Raw genomic sequence first — 18,227 nt, forward strand, 5'->3', positions numbered from 1 at the left:
TACTAAAATCCATGTATGTGACATCACCAGCCCTACCTTCATCTATCAACTTGGTCACTTCCTCAAAGAACTCTATTAGGTTGGTAAGGCACGATTTCCCCCGCACAAAACCATGTTGCCATCACTGATAAGTCCAACTTTTCTAAATATAAATAGATCCTATCCCTCAGTACCCTCTCCAGTAACTTTCCCACCACTGACATCAGGCTCGCTGGTCTGTAGTTACCCGGAATATCCCTACTACCCTTCTTGTACAGGGGGACAACATGAGCAACCCTCCAGTCCTCTGGCACCTCACTTGTATTTAAGGATGCCACAAAGATATCTGTCAGTGCCCCAGCTATTTCCTCTCTCACCTCCCTCACCAACCTGGGATAGATCCCATCCGGTCCTGGGGATTTGTCCACCTTAATAACCTCAAGCCTACCCAACACATCTTCCCTACTTATGCCAACATGATCCAGACTAATCAAACTTCTATCTCTAATCTCAAGATTTATGTTCCTCTCCTCAGTGAACACTGATGCAAAGTAGTCATTCAGAATCTCACCCATTTTCTCAGGTTCAGCACACAGCCTTCCTTCATTATCCTTCAGTGGACCAATCCTTTCTCGAGTTACCCGCTTGCTTCTTATGTAAGAATAAAATGCTTTGGGATTCTCCTTAATTCTGCTTGCTAAAGCTATTTCATGACCCCTTTTAGCCCGCTTGATTCCTCGTTTAAGACTGATCCCACTCTTCCGATATTCCTCCAGGGTCTGTTCTGTTCTTAGCTGCCTAGATCTTATGCAGCTTCCCTTTTCTGCTTGGCTAGTCGTACAATTTCTTCTGTCATCTACGGTTCACAAATCTTGCCCTTCCTATCTTTTGCCTTCAACAGGACATGCCCATCCTGCACTATCTTTAACCTATCTTTGAAAGCCTCCCACGTATCAAATGTGGACTTCCCTTCAAAAAGCTGTGTCCAATCCACATTTCCAAGCTCCTGCTTAATTTTGATATAATTGGCCTTGACCCAGTTTAGTACTCTTCCCTTAGGACCAGTAGATAATAAAGCGAATGGAATATTGGTTTTTATTGCTAAGGGAATAGAATATAAAGATAAGGACATATTGTTGGAATTTACAAGGCTTGGTGAGACCGCCGCTGGAGTATTGTGTGCAGTTTCAGTCCTCTTATTTGAGGAAATATGTAGTGTCATTTGAGGCAGTTAAGAGGAGGTTCACCAGATTGATCCTAGAGATGAGGAATTTGTTGTATGAAGAACGGTTGTACAGTTTAGGTCTGTAGAAGAGTGAAAGGAGTTCAAATTGAGTATTCAGGATGATAAAAGATATGGATAAATAGACATGGAGCAGATGGTTCCTCTTGTGGGCCATTCTAGGACAAGAGGTCATGGTCTTAGGATCAAGGGTAGCAAATTTAACACAGAGTTGAGGAGAAATTATTTCTCCCAGAGGGTTGTGAATCTGGGGCATTCACTGCCCCAAAGTGAGGTGGATACTGGGACAGTGAGTACATTTAAGGAGGGGTTAGACAGATTTTTAATTGGTAATGGGTTGAAGGGATATGGAGAGAAGGCAGGAAAATGGGAGTGAGGAGCATATCAGCCACGATTGACTGTCGAACAGACTTGATAGGCCGAATGGCCTAATTCTACCCCTATATCTTATGAACATGTGATTCCAGACAACAGTCAACAATGTGGTTGACTGTTAACTGCCCTTGGGAAATTAGGGATGGGCAGTAACTCCTGGCCCAGTCAGTGGTACACACATCCTCTGAGTGAATTTTTAAAAAATTGACTTTTGGAAGCAAAATCAGTTTTCATTCATTACCTAGTGCTGTTCTGCAATCGCATGAGGAATTAGTTCAAGGAAAATGAAAGACAAATCAGTCGAGTTCTTTGTCAGTGGTGTAGTCATATTCTTTGGAACATGTCAATTATCACCCTTACGTCAATTGCCATCCCTCTTCGGGTTATTGCATAATGGACACTAATTCCTGAAAAAAGGCCATTTAAGTATAAGTGCATTTATGTTTGATTAGTTTGTGCAGCTTGGTTTTTCTGAGTGCTAATATAGAAAACCATACCAAGTTGGCATGTTTGTGATGTAACTAAACTGAGAGATTGCTTTGCTATTATTAAGTTTGCAGAACGATGAAGTCTTTAAGTTTGGAAAAGCCACTTGCATAACTTGTAAAATTTATACTGGGTACAGCAGCATTGTTGCTGGGTATTGTTGGATTATTAATTGAGGAGGCATGAGTTTAACAGCATGAGTTGTATTACTGGACTCCTTCATGAGATCTGAACTACTACTTTGAAGGCATCAGTTCAAATCTCACCACAACAGCTGGGGGTGATTTAAATTTAATTGTTAAGTTTGAAATGCAAAAGCTATTTTCCATAAAGGTGACCATGAAACTAGCAGATTGTCATAAAAATCCATCTGGTTCATTGGCTTCCTTTATTGGAGGAAAGCTGCCATCCTACACACAGTCTGAATGTGAATTCAGACACCACAATGCTGTTGTCTCTTAACTGCTTTCTGAAATGACTGAGCAGAATATTAAACTACTATAACAACATTGACTAAGAATGAAATTAGACAGGCTACCTGCATGAGCTTAGCACTGCATTTATCGAAGCGCACACAGCTCAGTTGATCCTGCATAGTCCTCTTGATTAACATCTGGACATTTGTGCCAAACTTGGGAGAACTTATCAATAGCCAACTCAAACAAGAGATTGACATAATCATAATCTGAGAATCAAACCTTTTCGGCAATTTCCCTTGACGTTTTATCCTGCAAGTGGGACAGGAAAACAGTCAGGATTGAGTAAAATGTAGAGCAGGCCTTTGCCTACCAACTCTGTGCTAACCATGATGCCATTCTAATGCCACCTGCCTGCTATGACCCATATCTGTTTATCTGCTGCCTGTTTGTGTGCCTGTCTAAATGCCTCTTAACATTACCATCTTGTTTGCTTTGACCATCTCCCTTGCAGTGTGTTCCAGGCACCGGCCACCCACTCACTTTAACCTGTGCCCCCTTGTGTTTGATATTTCCACCTGGGAAAAAGACTCTGTCTATCGACCCTATACACGCCCCTCCTAAGTTTATATAGTTCTATCAGGTCAACTCTCAGTCTTCGGTGCTCTGGCAAAAATAACTCATGCTTGCTCAACCTCTCCTTATAGTTAATGCACTCCAATCCAGGCAATATCCTGGTAAACCTCTTTAGCACCTTCTCCAAAGCCTCCACATTCTTCTTATAGTGTGGTGATCAGCACACGACACAATACTCCAAATGTGGCCCTAACTAAAGTTTTACACAACTGCCAGATGAATGGCCAATGTTTAGACACAATGCTCTGATGACATTGGTGAAACCATTTTTAGAATACTATGTTCAATTCTGGTCTCCTGCTACAGGGAGGATGTTGTGAAACTTGAAAGGGTTTGGAAAAGATTTACAAGGATTTTGCCAGGATTGGAAGGTTTGAGCTATAGGGAGAGGCTGAATAGGTTGGGACTTTTTTTGGTGGAGTGTCAGAGGGTATGGGGTGACGTTATAGAGCTTTATGAAAACATGAGGGCATGGATATGGTGAATAGTCAAGCTCTTTTTCACAGGGCTGGGTGGTCCAAAACTAGGGGGAATAGATTTAATGTGAGGGGGAAAGATTTAAAAGGCACTTGGGGGCAGAGGGTGATGTGTGTATGGAAGAGCTGCCAGAGCAGGTGGTGCAGGCAGGTACAGTTACAACATTTAAAAGGCATTTGGGTGGGTATATGAATAGGAAGGGTTTAAAGGGATATGGGCTAAATGGGATTAGTTCATCTGGTCTGTTTCCATGCTGTATAATTTAATGACTGTATGACGGCAAGGAAGCTATATACCTCCTTTACCACCTTATCCACTTATGTTGCCACTTTCAGCGAGCTATGGATTTGCATCCCAAGATCCCTCTGTATATTAATGCTCCTGAGGATCTTGTCATATACTGTATACTTTTCCCCTTGCATTTGACCTCCCAAGATGCATCACCTCGTACCTGTCTAGATTGAGCTCTATCTGCCATTTCTCCACCCAACTTTCCAACTGTCTATAACCTCCTTTGATAACTATCTTCACTATCCACAACTCTCTATCAATTTTCATGTCTGCAAACATACTAATCAGACCATCTACATTTTCAAACAAAAAAAATTGTACATGTGTGTTATATAATAAACAACAGAGGACCCAGCACTGATTCCTAAAGAACACCACTGGTCACAGACCTCCAGTCAGAAAAACACCCTTCCATAACTACCCTCTGTTTCTATGGCCAGGCCAGTTTTGTATTCAACTCACCATGGATCCCATGTCACTTAATTATCTGGAACAGTCTACCATGAGGGAGGCACGTTGTCAAATGCTTTCATAAAGCCCATGTAGACAACTTCCATTACCCTTTCCTCATCAACCATCTTCGTCACTTCATCAAAAACTCAATCAGTTTTGTGAGACAAGACATTCCCTGCATAAAGTCATGTTGATTATCCTTAAAGAGTCCATTCTTCTCCAAATTCAAGTAAATCCTGTTTCTCAGAATGTTCTCCAATAATTTATCTACTACTGGTGGAAGGCTTACCATTCTATAATTTCCTGAATTATCCCTGTTGGCCTTCTTAAACAAAGGAACAAGATTGGCTATCCTTCTGTCTTTTAGGATCTTATCTTATGGTTAATGAGGATGCGGAAATCTCTGGCAAAGCACAATGCAGTCGACTCCCTTGCATCCCTCAGTATTTTGAGGTCGATCCTATCAGGCCCTGGGGCTTATCTACCTTCATGTTTTCAAGCCATCCAACACCACCACCATCTCAATATTAACCAGTCCTGTGTTGCTGAGGAGACTGAGGAAGATGTGAATTTAGGGAAATTATGCTAAGTTGTGGTATGCTGAGTTAGCAGTTTAAGGGCATTGTGAAAAACTTAACATCTCTTAACTGCAGAAATTTGCCAGTAAGAAACCAATTACAGTTGTGCCAGTTGATCAGGAAGCATTAGTGTGGAGGTGATTCTTCACTGAGGCTTGAGTGTTAAAGGATGTTGCTCGGAAAAAAAGGTGAAACGTTCTTACATTTGTAGTGAGATCATTTCAATAGTTCTTGTCTAGTGTTATATAGGCAATGGTTTTCTCTTGTGTAATAAAGTTTTATGGAGTTTTGTTAACAGTACATCGACAGTCTTATATATGTTCACAGACTGACCAGAATGCTAAACAAAAAGGAAAGTCGAATTTGTGTTCTATCAAGCCAGGCTTCACTCTGTGATCTGATTTGTCCAATATTACCACCAACTGAAATTAGATCAAAATTAACGATTGATCAAGTCTTGCAGTTTGCTGAAAAAGTCCCAATTTCTACCCTCATCTCCCAGTTACCATCTCATCAGCCTCTCTTGATCATCAGCAAAATGGCTGTCAATAATCTGTTCACTGCTCTTTGAGTTCCATCAAAGGCACTCGGCTCCTGGCTTCATTGTGGCCTTGTTCTAAACATGGACAAAAAACTAAATTCCAGATGTGAAGTGAGTGACTGCCCTTGAGATAGCATATGACTGAATGTGGTTTTAAGAAACCTGGCAAATGGGGATGGGGAATCTGTCCATTGGTTTGTGTTTTACCTAGTCCAAATGGAGATGGCTGTTGTTGGAGGTCAATCACCTCTGTCCCAAGGCAATACTGTCCTCAGCCCAGTTTGCTGATGTAGGGCTTTTGCCCGAAACGTCAATTTTCCTGCTCCTTGGATGCAGCCTGACCTGCTGTCCTTTTCCAGCACCACTCTGATCTAAACTCTGGTTTCCAGCATCTGCAGTCCTCACTTTTGCCTCAGCCCACCTATCCAACTTGGAATGGAAGTTAGAAGTGGATATATTCACTGGTTTCATTGTGCTCAGTCGCATTCAGAATTTCTTGCTAATGAAATTTTTTTTTATCCATTCAGGGCATTGAGGGTATCACTAGCTAAACCAACATTTATTGTCAGTGTGGACACTATGGGCCATATGGACTGATTCCACACTGTAGAGATTCTGTGGACACTCATGAACTCAACACCATCCAAGATGAAATTGCCAGCTTGATTGTCACTCCATCCCAAGACCGTAACCACTCAGTCTTGCCTTTACTGGTATTGCAATGGCAGTGGTGTATTACCATCTACAAGATGCACCTTGGCAAGGTTACCTCAACAGCATCTTCCAAATCTGCAACCACTACCACAAAAAATGAAAGAATAAAAAGAGCAACTGATGCGTTGAAACATTTAGTTCTAACCCATGAATTTTCCAATTGATTCTTACAAATTCCTGACTTCCCAGCAGTTTTTATTTTGGATTTTCTGTTCAGGAACTCATGTTGAAGTAAATACAAATAATAATTAAGCTAAGGAAATCGTCGATTTGCTTTTGTACTGCATTTATGATTAGATTAGATTAGATTCCCTACAGTGTGGAAATAGGCCCTTTGGCCTGACAAATCCACACCGACCCTCTGCAGAGTAACCCACCCAGACCTATTTCCCTCTGACTAACACTATGGGGATTTTAACATGGCCAATTCACCTGACTTGCATGGGGACAATGTGCAAACTCCACACAGACAGTTGCCTGAGGCTGGAATTGAACCTGGGACTCTGGTGCTGTGAGGCAGCAGTGCTAACCACTGAGCCACCGTGCTGTCCCAGAACACAACAGAACCTTAATTCTTATTATTCTACTACTCCTCAATTCCTTATTCTTGTTTCTTTCCCCCTGGATCCTACCTGACTTATTTCCCTCAAACTTTAGCATGATGACTTTTATCCTTTTATCTTTCATTGCCTATTGTACACATAGTGACAAATTTCTTTTGAAGGTTTTTGTGAATGTGTAGGTTTTGAAATTCTTTTAGGAAAAAGCAAAGTATTAACATATTATTGTCACGAAGTTGTCTGCTGAGTTCATTTTCTGTGCTATAACAAGAAGTTTCTACTGAAAAATGAGTAGATATTTTGGGCTTGAGAGTTTGCTGTAATGAGTCAACAAAAGTCTGCTAATGCAGTCACGCCAACTCACTGACGTTTGTCTCACCATACAAGAGGTTTCTTATGTAAAAGTGATTTCTCTTGGAACGTCACATAAAATGAAACCATGTGTTCATTTCTGTTCACCGTTTTGCAACCCAGTCTCTCTTCTTTTGCTGCCTTAATGTATCTCTTTTTCGCAGTCAGCAAGTAATCTGTACTCTATGAATCCCAATCTGACATTTTGAAACTTAAGCAGATTTGCATGTTTTTCAAAGAGTGTAAGCAGCCTGTTTTAATATGTGCATCACATTGTTGAAATTTATAGTTGAGGCTTGTTTGAATTGCTGTGTAAAAGTAAATGCAAATTCTCTTTTATATGTTTAGTATTGTAAAATGATTATGAAAGGCACTTCAAAATTCATTTTGAGAAGTGTTCTGCATGTTTTGCAGAGACTGAAATTGAAATCCAAACAATATTCAACAATGGACATAATTGCAAGGTTCTTGTTTCCCTCAGTCCACTGAGTTACATTGCCTCCTATTAGAAGATGTTAAATATTGCAGAAGCTTGATGTATCCTTTCTCTCAGTCCTTTGTTTCCTTACCATTGCAAGCTCACAATGCTACATACAGAAGCAAGGATGTTCTACTTAAATATTATGAACAGATTATTAGTTTCAAAGAACATCATAATTGTCAGGGGAGGTGGGAATCAGAGCCACATATCTGAAAGGGTGGCAGTTGCAGATGAGGCAGTGATAGGATGTAGTGAATCTATTGGGAAGGTTTCTCACGCGATTAAACAAAGGGATCGGTTAAAGTGTGTCTACTTTAATGCAAGGAATGTCAGAAATAAGAGTGATGAACCTAAAGCTGAAGGGGCTATGATGTTGTGGCCATAATGGAGATGTGGGTTTCTCAGGAGCAGGAATGGTTGCTTGATGTTCCAGGGTTTAGAGCATTTAAAAAGAGCAGGGAAGGTGGAAAAAGTGGAGGGGGTGTAGCATTGCTAATCAGAGAGTGCATCACAGCTACAGAAACAAAGGTTGTTGAGGAAGGTTTGTCTACGGAGTCAGTATGAGTGGAAGTTAGGAACAGCCAGGGAACAGTCACCTCATTGAGGGTTTTCTACTGACCACCTAATAGCAGTAGAGAGATTGAAGAACTCATTGACTGGCAGATTCTGGAAAATGCAGATGTAGCAGGGTTGTCGTCATGGGTGATTTCAACTTTCCCAATATCGACTGGAACCTCCTCAGTGCAGATGGTTTGGATGGAGCCGTTTTTGTCAGGTGTGTTCAGGAGGGTTTCCTTACTCAGTATGTAGACAGGCCGACGAGGGGAGAGGCCATTTTGGATTTGGTGCTCGGCAACGAGCCAGAAGGTGTCAGATCTCGCGGTGGGAGAGCACTTTGGTGACAGTGTTCACAACTGCCTCACATTTACCGTAGCCTTGGAGAGTGAAAGGAGCAGTTACCAAGGGAAGATATTTAATTGGGGCAAAGGAAATTATGACACTATCAGGCAAGAGTTGGAAAATACAGACTGGGAGCAATTGTTCCTCAGAAAAGGGCACAGCAGACATGTGGAGACTATTTAAGGAGCAGTTGTTGCGAATGATACACAAATTTGTTCCTCTGAGACAGGTAAGAAGGGGTAAGATTAAGGAGCCTTGGATGACTAGAACAGAGGAGCTTCTTGTCTGGGTGGCACAGTGGTTAGCACTGCTGCCTCACAGCACCAGAGACCCGGGTTCAATTCCTGCCTCAGGCAACTGTCTGTGTGAAGTTTGCACATTCTCCCTGTGTCTGCGTGGGTTTCCTCCAGGTGCTCGGGTTTCCTCCCACAGCCCAAAAATGTGCAGATTAGGTGAATTGGCCATGCTAAATTGCCCATAGTGTTAGGTAAAGGGGGAAATGTAGGGGAATGGGTATGGATGGGTTGCCCTTCGGAGGGTCGGTGTGGATTTGTTGGGCTGAAGGGCCTGATTGAGAATGATCAGCCATGATCATAATGAATGGTGGTATAGGCTCGAAGGGCAGAATGGCCTACTCCTGCACCTATTGTCTATTGTTTCCACACTGTAAGTAATCTAATCTGAAAGGAAGAAGGCAGCTAACGTAAGGTGGAGGAAGCAAGGATCTAGCACAGCTTTAGAGGATTACAGGCTAGCTAGAAAGGAGCTCAGAAATGGACTGAGGAGAGCCAGGAAGGGACACAAAAAAGGCTTGGCAAGAAGGATTAGGGAGAACCCAAAGGCATTTTACTCGTACGTGAGGAATAAGAGAATGATCAGGGAGAAGGTAGGGCCAATCAGGGATAGCAGAAGGAAAGTTTGAGAAGATTTGTAGCTCGGGTGCTCGTTGTTGTAGTTCTGTTTGCCGAGCTGGGAATTTGTGTTGCAGACGTTTCGTCCCCTGTCTAGGTAACATCCTCAGTGCTTGGGAGCCTCCTATGAAGCGCTTCTGTGATATTTCCTCCGGCATTTATAGTGATTTGAATCTGCCGCTTCCGGTTGTCAGTTCCAGCTATCCATTGCAGTGGACAGATTGGGTCCAGATCGATGTGCTTATTGATTGAATCTGTGAATGAGTGCCATGCCTCTAGGAATTCCCTGGCTGTTCTCTGTTTAGCATGCTCTATAATAGTAGTGTTGTCCCAGTCGAATTCATGTTGCTTGTCATCTGCGTGTGTGGCTACTAAGGATAGCTGCTCGTGTCCACTCACGCAGATGACAAGCAACATGAATTCGACTGGGATAACACTACTATTATAGGACAAGCCAAACATAGAACAGCCAGGGAATTCCTAGAGGCATGGCACTCATCCACAGATTCAATCAATTAGCACATTGATCTGGACCCAATATACCGGCCACTGCAGCGGACAGCTGGAACTGACAACTGGAAGCGGCAGAGACAAACCACTACAAATGCCGGAGGAAAGATCACAGAAGCACTTCACAGGAGGCTCCCAAGCACTGAGGATGTCACCTAGACAGGGGACGAAACGTCTGCAACACAAATTCCCAGCTCGGCGAACAGAACCACAACAGCGGAAGGAACTTGTATGTGGAGACTGAGCAGATAGTGGAAGCCCTAAATGAGTTTTTTGCTTCAGTTTTCACTAAGGAAAGGGACCTTGTTGTGAATGAGAACCTTGAGGAGCTGGGATACAGGCTTGAACAGATCAAGATTGATGAAGTTGATGTGCTGGAAATTTTAGCAAATGGTAAGATTGATAAATCCCTTGGGCCAGACCAGATTTATTCTGAGTTGCTCCGGAAGTGAGAAAGGAGGTTGCTAAGCCGCTGGCAAAGATCTTTGCCTCCTCACTCTCCACGCGAGTCATACTAAAGGATTGGAAGGAGGTGAATATTGTTCCTCTTTTCAAGAAGGGGAATAGGGAAATCCCTGGCAATTACAGACTCAATCAGTCTTATGGTTGTTGTCAGCAAAGTTTTGGAATGAATTCTGAAGGATAGGATTTATGACTATTTGGCAAAGCATAACGTGATTAAAGGCAGTCAACATGGCTTTGTGAGGGACAGGTCATGAGTTCTTTGCGAGGTGACAAGACAGGTTGACAAAGGTTGAGCAGTGGATGTGGTGTATATGGACTTTAGCAAAGCATTTGATAGGGTTCCCCATGGTAGGCTCATTCATAAAGTCAGGAAGTATGGGATACAGGGAGACTTGGCTATCTGGATTCAGAATTGGTTGGCTGACAGAAGGCAGAGAGTGGTTTTAGATGGAAAGTATTCTGCCTGGAGGTCAGTGTTGAGTGGGGTCCCACAGGGCTCTGTCCTTGGGTCTCTGCCCTTTGTAGTTTTTATAAATGAATGAGGAGTTTGAGGGGTGGGTTAGTAAATTTGCAGGTGACACAAAGGTTGGAGGTGCCATGGATAGTATCGAGGGCTATTGCAGGCTGCAGCGTGACATAGACAGGATGAAGAGCTGAGCTGAAAAATGGCAGATGGAGTTCAACCTGGATAAATGCGAAGTGATGCATTTTGGAAGGTCAAACTCGAATGCTGAATATAGGATTAAAGATAGGATTCTTAGCAGTGTGGAGTAACAGAGGGATCTGGGTGTTCATGTACATAGATCCCTCAAAGTTGCCACCCAAGTGGATAGGGTTGTTAAGGAAGCATATGGTGCTTTGTCTTTCATTAATAGGGGGATCAAGTTTAAGAGCTGTGAGGTTTTGCTGCAGCTCTACAAGTCCCTGGTGAGATTCCACTTGGCATATTGTGTCCAGTTCTGGTCGCCCTATTATAGGAAAAATACAGAGGCTTTGGAGAGGATGCAAAGAAGGTTTACCAGGATGCTGCCTGGATGGGAGGGCTTGTCTTATGAAGAGAGGTTGAATAAGCTTGGACTTTTCTCTCTGGAGAAGAGGAGGAAGAGAGTTGACCTGATCGAGGTATACAAGATAATGAGAGGAATGGATAGAGTCAATAGTCAGAGACTTTTCTGGATTGACTGCTACGAGGGTTTATAGTTTTAAGATATTAGGAGAAAGGTATAGAGGGGACGTCAGTGGGAGGTTCTTTACGCAGAGAGTTGTGAATGCATGGAATGTGTTGCCAGCGGTGATGGTGGAAGCAGAGTCATGAGGGACATTTAAGCGACTCCTGGACATATACATGGATAACAGTGAGTTGAGGGGTGTGTACTTTACATTAGGATTAATCCTCGGCACAACATTGTGGGCCAAAGAGCCTGTTCTGTGCTGTACTGTTCTATGTTCTATGGCGGCTATTAAGCAAATCTCATCAGGTAATACTGTGATGAATACCATAACAGATAGCCCATTAATACAGTCCACATTCACACGTGAAACAGTGACTTGTGTAAAGGAATGCATCTTTCAAGTGCATCTGGAACAGCAGTGGTGTTCAACTTAACTCAGAGGAGTGTGGAAAACAAAGTGGGTAACATTGTTCATTTATAATGTCAAGTATTATTCTCACTGCTAAATGTTTTTCATTTATAAAGGTACATTATCCTGCAGTTCTTGACTTAAATACATATATTATTATTCATAAATAGATTGCAAGCATTTCAATTGGGATTAAGAGAACTTTTTGTAAAGGTTTAATTTGCACTTTGAAGATGGCTCAGCAACTTTGTTGTGTTGTCACAAAGTCACCAGGATGTGGGGTTCAATAGAAATTGATAAGATATGTAGCAGACACTTTATAGCTGTAGGTTACATTTAATTCATGTTGTATTGTCATGAATGCTATTTAAATATTTTGTACCCCACAACAGTTGCCTTGTTGTGCATATTTGGGTTTTTTGGGTTATAAAATGATATATTATGCCACAGACAGTCCAAGTGAAAGAGGTTAGGTAACTTGAGCAACATATGAATTATGATCCTTGAATATAAAGGAACTTGCTGGATGCTTATCTAGTCTCTTTGCCGATCTTAATCTATGAACTCTTTACAAGAACAGGTCAAAATTAGAAATTCTGTGGTGAGTACCTCACCTGCTTATTCCCAAAACCTGTCTACCATCCACAGGTTACAACTCATTGGTGGGATGGAATGCTATCCACTTGGCTGGATGACAGCAGCCCCAACAATATTCAAAAGCTTTGACGTCATCCACAATACAGCAGTCTGCTTGAATCCATCAGTTTGAGCATTGACTCCCTTCACCACTGATACATAAAGATAGCTGTGTATGCCATCAAAAGGATGCACTGTAGTAACTCAAAAAGACTCCTCCTACAGTACTTCCAAAACCTCTACTTCTGCCGAGAACGACATGGGCAACAGATACATGGTATCATCACCACTTTCAACTTCCCATCAAGACACTCAACATCTTGCTTTAAAACTGTATGACTGCTCTTTCAGTGATGCTGGGTCAAAATCCTGGAATTCCCTACCTACCTCCAGCACATGGACCACAGCAGTTCAAGAAGGCAGTGTACCATCACCATCTTGAGGACAGTTGTATAAGAACATTAGAACCGGAATCCGGAGTAGGCCATCTGGCCTGTCAAGCCCACTCTGCCATTCAATAAGATCATGGCTGATCTTTTCATGGCCTCAGCTCCTCTTACTCATCCTTTCAGCATAATCCTTAATTCCTTTACTATTCAAAAAATAATCTAATTAACTTCAAAAACATTCAATGAGGTAGCGTCAACTGCTTCCCTGGGCAGGGAATTCCACAGATTCACAACCCTTTGGGTGGAGAAGTTCCTCCTCAATTCAGTCTTAAATCTGCTCCCCCTTGAAGCTATGCCCTTTTGTTGTAGTTTCACGCACCAATGGAAACATCCTCCCTGCTTCTATCTTCTCTATTCCTTCATACTTTTCTATGTTTCTATAAAATCCCCCCCCTTCTAAATTCCAATGAATTTCATCCCAGTCTCTTCAGTCTCTCCTCATAAGCCAACCCTCTCAACTCCGGAATCAACCTAGTGAACCTCCTCTGCACCCCTTTCAGTGCCAGTACATCCTTTCACACAGTAATCCAGGTGTGGCCTCACCAGCACTCAATGCAGCTGTAAAATAACCTCCCTGCTTTTAAACTCAATCCCACTAGCAATGAAGGACAAAATTTCATCTGCTGCCTTAGTTCTCTGTTGCACCTGAAAACAAACTTTCTGCGATTCATGCACAAGGGCATCCAGGTCCCTCTGCACAGCAGCATGCTGCAAATTTGTACGGTCAAGTAAAGTCCTTTTTACTGTTACTCCTGCCAAAATGGATGACTTCAATTTACCAACATTGTACTCCACCTGCAAGACCGTTGTCCACTCACTTAACCTATCATGTCCCTCTGCAGACTTCCAGCACCCTCTGCACACTTTGCTCTACCACTCAACTTAGTGTCATTCGCAAACTTTGATACACTACACGTGGTACCCAACTCCAAATCATTTGTGTAAATTGTAAATAATTGCGGTTCCAACACTGATCCTTGAGGCACACAGCTCGTCACTGATTTTCAACTAGAAAAGCACTCATTTATCCCCAATCTTTCCTCCCTGTTAACCAACCCTCTATCCATGCTAATACATTGTCCGTAACACCATACATCTTTATCTTGTGCAGCAGCCTTTCGTGTGGCACCTTGTCGAATGCATTTTGGAAATTAAGAGATACCACATCCACTGGGTTCCAGTTGTCTACCACATTACTGTCATAGTATCTTCAAAGAATTCCAGTAATTTAGTTCAACATGACCTGATTTTTATGAACCCATGCTGTGTCTGCCCAACGGGACAATTTCTATCGAGATGTCTTGCTATTTCCTCCTTGATAGATTGAAGCATTTTCCCCACTACAGAATTTAACCTAACCGATCAATAATTCCCCATCTTTTATCTACCTCCTTTTTTCAACAGTGGTATCACATTTGCTGTTTTCCAATCTGCTGGAACCACCCCAGCCCCCAGTGAATTTTGGGAAATTACTACAAACATGTTTGCTATTTCTCCCGTCATCTGTTTTAGTACCATGGGATGCATTCCATCAGGGCCAGGAGACTTGTCCATCTTTAGCTCTATTAGCTTGCCCAACATTACCTCTTTGGTGATAACGATTATTTCTGGATCCTCACCTATCTTAGTCTCCTTGTCATCAGTTATTGGCATGTTATTAGTGTCCTCCATTGTGAAGACTGACACAAAATACCTGTTCAATACCTCTGCTATTTCCTCATTTCCCATTATTAAATCCCCCTTCTGATCCTCTCAAATACCAATGTTTACCTTAGCCACTCTTTTTTGTTTTGTATATATTTGTTGAAACTTTTGCTATCTGTCTTTATATCCTGAGCTAGTTTACTCGCATAATTTATCTTACTTTCCTTTATAGCTTTTTTTCTGACTTTCTGTTAACCTTTAAAGATTTTCCAATCGTCTAGTTTCCCACAGGTCTTTGCCACTTTATATGCCTTATCTTCCAATTTGATAACTCCCCTTATTTCCTGAGACATCCATGGCTGATTGCCCCTTTTCCGACAATCCTTCCTTTTCGCTAGTATGTACTTTTGCTGAGCACTTTGAAAAATTGTTTGAAAATTCTCACCTGTCCCACCATAAAGTCTTTTCTTTCAATCTACTTTAGCCAACTCCTCCTTCATTCTTTTGTTGTCTCCTTTGTTTAAGCACAGGACCCTGGGATTGGATTTCAGCTTCTCACCCTCCATCTGTATTCCAAATTCAACCATACTGTGATCGCTCCTGCCAAGGGGATACCTAACTGTGAGATCATTAACAATTCCTGTCTCATTACACAGGACCAGATCTCGGATAGCTTGCTCCCTCATGGGGTCCATTAGATACCGTTCAAGAAAAGTATTGCAGATCCACTCAATGAACTTCTCCTCAAGGCTGCCTTGACCAAACTGGTTCAACCAATCGACATGTAGATTAAAATTCCCAATGATAATTGCCGTACCATTCTTAAAGGCATTACTTATTTCTTTGTTTATTGCCCACCATATTGTGATGTTATTATGTGGTGGCCTGTAGACTATGCCTATCCGCGACTACTTCTTCTTAGAATTTCTTATTTCCACCCAAATGGATTCAATCTTATTCTCTATAGAACCTATATCATATCTCAGCACCGCCCTGATGTCATCCTTAAATATCAGAGCTACACCATCTCCTTTACCTTCCTGTCTGACCTTCCGAATAGTCTGATTCACGTGGATATTTAATTCCCAGTCATGACCATGCCGCAACCATGTCTCTGTTACGGCTACTAAATCGTACTCGTTCGTGATGATTTGTGCCATTAACTCATCTACCTATTTTTGAATAGTATGAGCATTCAAGTAATGTGCCTTTATGCTAGTTTTTAAATCATCTTTTTGAATTCTAATATTTCCTGAGTGTCCCTTCCTTTTAACTTCTTTCATAGTCTTTGATGTAAAGTCATAGAGATGTACAGCATGAAAACAGACCCTTTGGTCCAACCCATCCATGCCGACCAGTTATCCCAACCCAATCTAGTCCCACCTGTCAGCACCCGGCCCATGTCCCTCCAAACCCTTCCTATTCATATACCCATCCAAATGTCTTTTAAATGTTGCAATTGTACCATCCTCCACCACATCCTCTAGCAGCTCATTCTATACATGTACCACGTTCTGCATGATAAAGTTGCCCCTTAGGTCCCTTTTGTATCTTTCCCCTCTCACCCTAAACCTATGCCCTCTCGTTCTGGACTCTCTGACTCCAGGGAAAAGACTTTGCCTATTTATCCTATCCATGCTCATCATAATTTTGTAAACCTCTATAAGGTCACCCCTCAGCCTCTGACACTCCAGGGAAAACAGCCCCAGCCTATTCAGCCTCTCCCTATAGCTCAAATCCTCCAACCCTGGCAACATCCTTGTAAATCTTTTCTGAACCCTTTCAAGTTTCACAACAGCTTTCCGATAGGAAGGAGACCAGAATTGCATGCAATGTTCCAACAGTGGCCTAACCAATGTCCCGTACAGCCGCAACATGACCTCCCAACTCCTGTACTCAATACTTTGACCAATAAAGGAAAGCATACCAAACTCCTTCTGCATTATTCTACTTACCTGCAACTCTAGTTTCAAGGAGCTATGAACCTCCACTCCAAGGTCTCTTTGTTCAGCAACACTCCCTAGGGCCTTACCATTAAGTGTATAAGTCTTGCTAAGATTTGCTTTCCAAAAATACAGCAACTCATGTTTATCTGGATTAAACTCCATCTGCCACTTCTCAGCCCATTGGCCCATCTGGTCAAGATCCTGTTGTAATCTGAGGTAACCTTCTTTGCTGACCACTACACCTCCAATTTTGGTTAAATCCTCCTGCACACATGTTAACCTGATGCTTTCTTTTCTATTTACCATTGTACTTGTTATCATTTTCCCCTTCCCTTCTCCCCCCTCCCCAATTTTTTGGGTTAATTAATAAATGATAACTTAGCCGGTGACACCAACATCCAGTGAATGGATTAAAACGAAAAGTTGCCTATTTCCAAATTAGGGTGAAGTATTGCATTTTTGAATTCATAAAACCGATGTTTTCTTTTGCACTGTCACTTCAGTAAAACTTTGATTTGTATATTCATGCAGATTTTTCTGGAGAAATTTGATTTCAATTTATATCTGATCTCTTTTTACAAACATGTATTTCAATTTTATTAGATTCGTGGAACTTTAAAAAGTTGGACAAAGTTATGGTGTGTGCTGAAGCCTGGAGTGTTGTTGATCTACAAAACCCCAAAGAATGGCCAGTGGGTGGGAACAGTGCTTCTGAATGCTTGTGAACTCATTGAGCGACCATCAAAGAAGGATGGCTTTTGTTTCAAAGTTTTTCACCCTTTGGAGCAGTCAATCTGGGCTGTAAAGGTTTGTGGAGGCCATGTTTCGTTTTCTAAAAGATCATAAGACCATAAAGTATAGGAGTAGGATTATGGCATTCAGCTCATCGAGTTTGTTCCACCATTTGACCATGTTTATATATTTCCCAACCCATTCTCTGAATATGAAATACTGAATGCTGATGTTGAGATGCAAAGTGTATTTGGTGTTGAAATGTATTACTGCAGAATTTGGTCTTGAGACTTTATGCTTTACCATGTGTGCATGTTCTGTCACTCAAAATGAGATGTTAATAGATTTATGACTTTCTCCTTCTGCATAAATTATTTTTTGGGTTTTCTTTTGTGCTTGTGCTCCCTGCAGTGTTTTATTTCGGTGCTTAGATCTTTAAAAAGTAAAGCTAAACGAGCCTTGGATTCTCGTCATAAAGCATGACTTGACATAAACAAATCGATACCTAGTCCCTTAGAGCTCAGTAAATTGAGTAAATTCAGGCAACTCTGGCCAACTCGATAGACAAATTGGAAATGAGCCAAGATATACAAAAGTTAAATTACTGAATTTAATCATCATTTTGTGATTGTGACATTATTTTTATATTACTAAATCAGAAGCTTGCTTCACAATTTAAAAAAATTGTTTTCCCCTGTTTTTCCTCCTTTGAAGAGTTCCTGTTTCACACTCCCATTATTTTAATCTGATGTATGAGTTGTATGCTCCTTTTTATCTTATATTTAATTTACTTTTTAAAATCAAAATATAATGATTTTATCATGAACAACGGTCAAATTTCCAACTTTGGCCTGAAACAGATCTGACACCCC

The 18,227-nt window shown here is 41.6% G+C and overlaps 1 protein-coding gene across 9 annotated transcripts in view; it reads left to right on the top strand.

The window, feature by feature from the left end:
* osbpl8 (oxysterol binding protein-like 8) overlaps positions 1–18,227 on the top strand; it is a 372,304-nt gene that overhangs the window by 227,823 nt on the left and 126,254 nt on the right. For all 9 annotated transcript variants that reach the window (XM_072552065.1, XM_072552064.1, XM_072552067.1 and 6 more), the window contains one exon: positions 17,227–17,430. In XM_072552065.1, the coding sequence (XP_072408166.1) occupies positions 17,227–17,430 (204 nt within the window). The remainder of the gene's footprint in view (positions 1–17,226; positions 17,431–18,227) is intronic.

Source organism: Chiloscyllium punctatum, chromosome 32, assembly GCF_047496795.1.
Source record: "Chiloscyllium punctatum isolate Juve2018m chromosome 32, sChiPun1.3, whole genome shotgun sequence".
In the NCBI taxonomy this organism is placed as follows: Eukaryota; Metazoa; Chordata; class Chondrichthyes; order Orectolobiformes; family Hemiscylliidae; genus Chiloscyllium; species Chiloscyllium punctatum.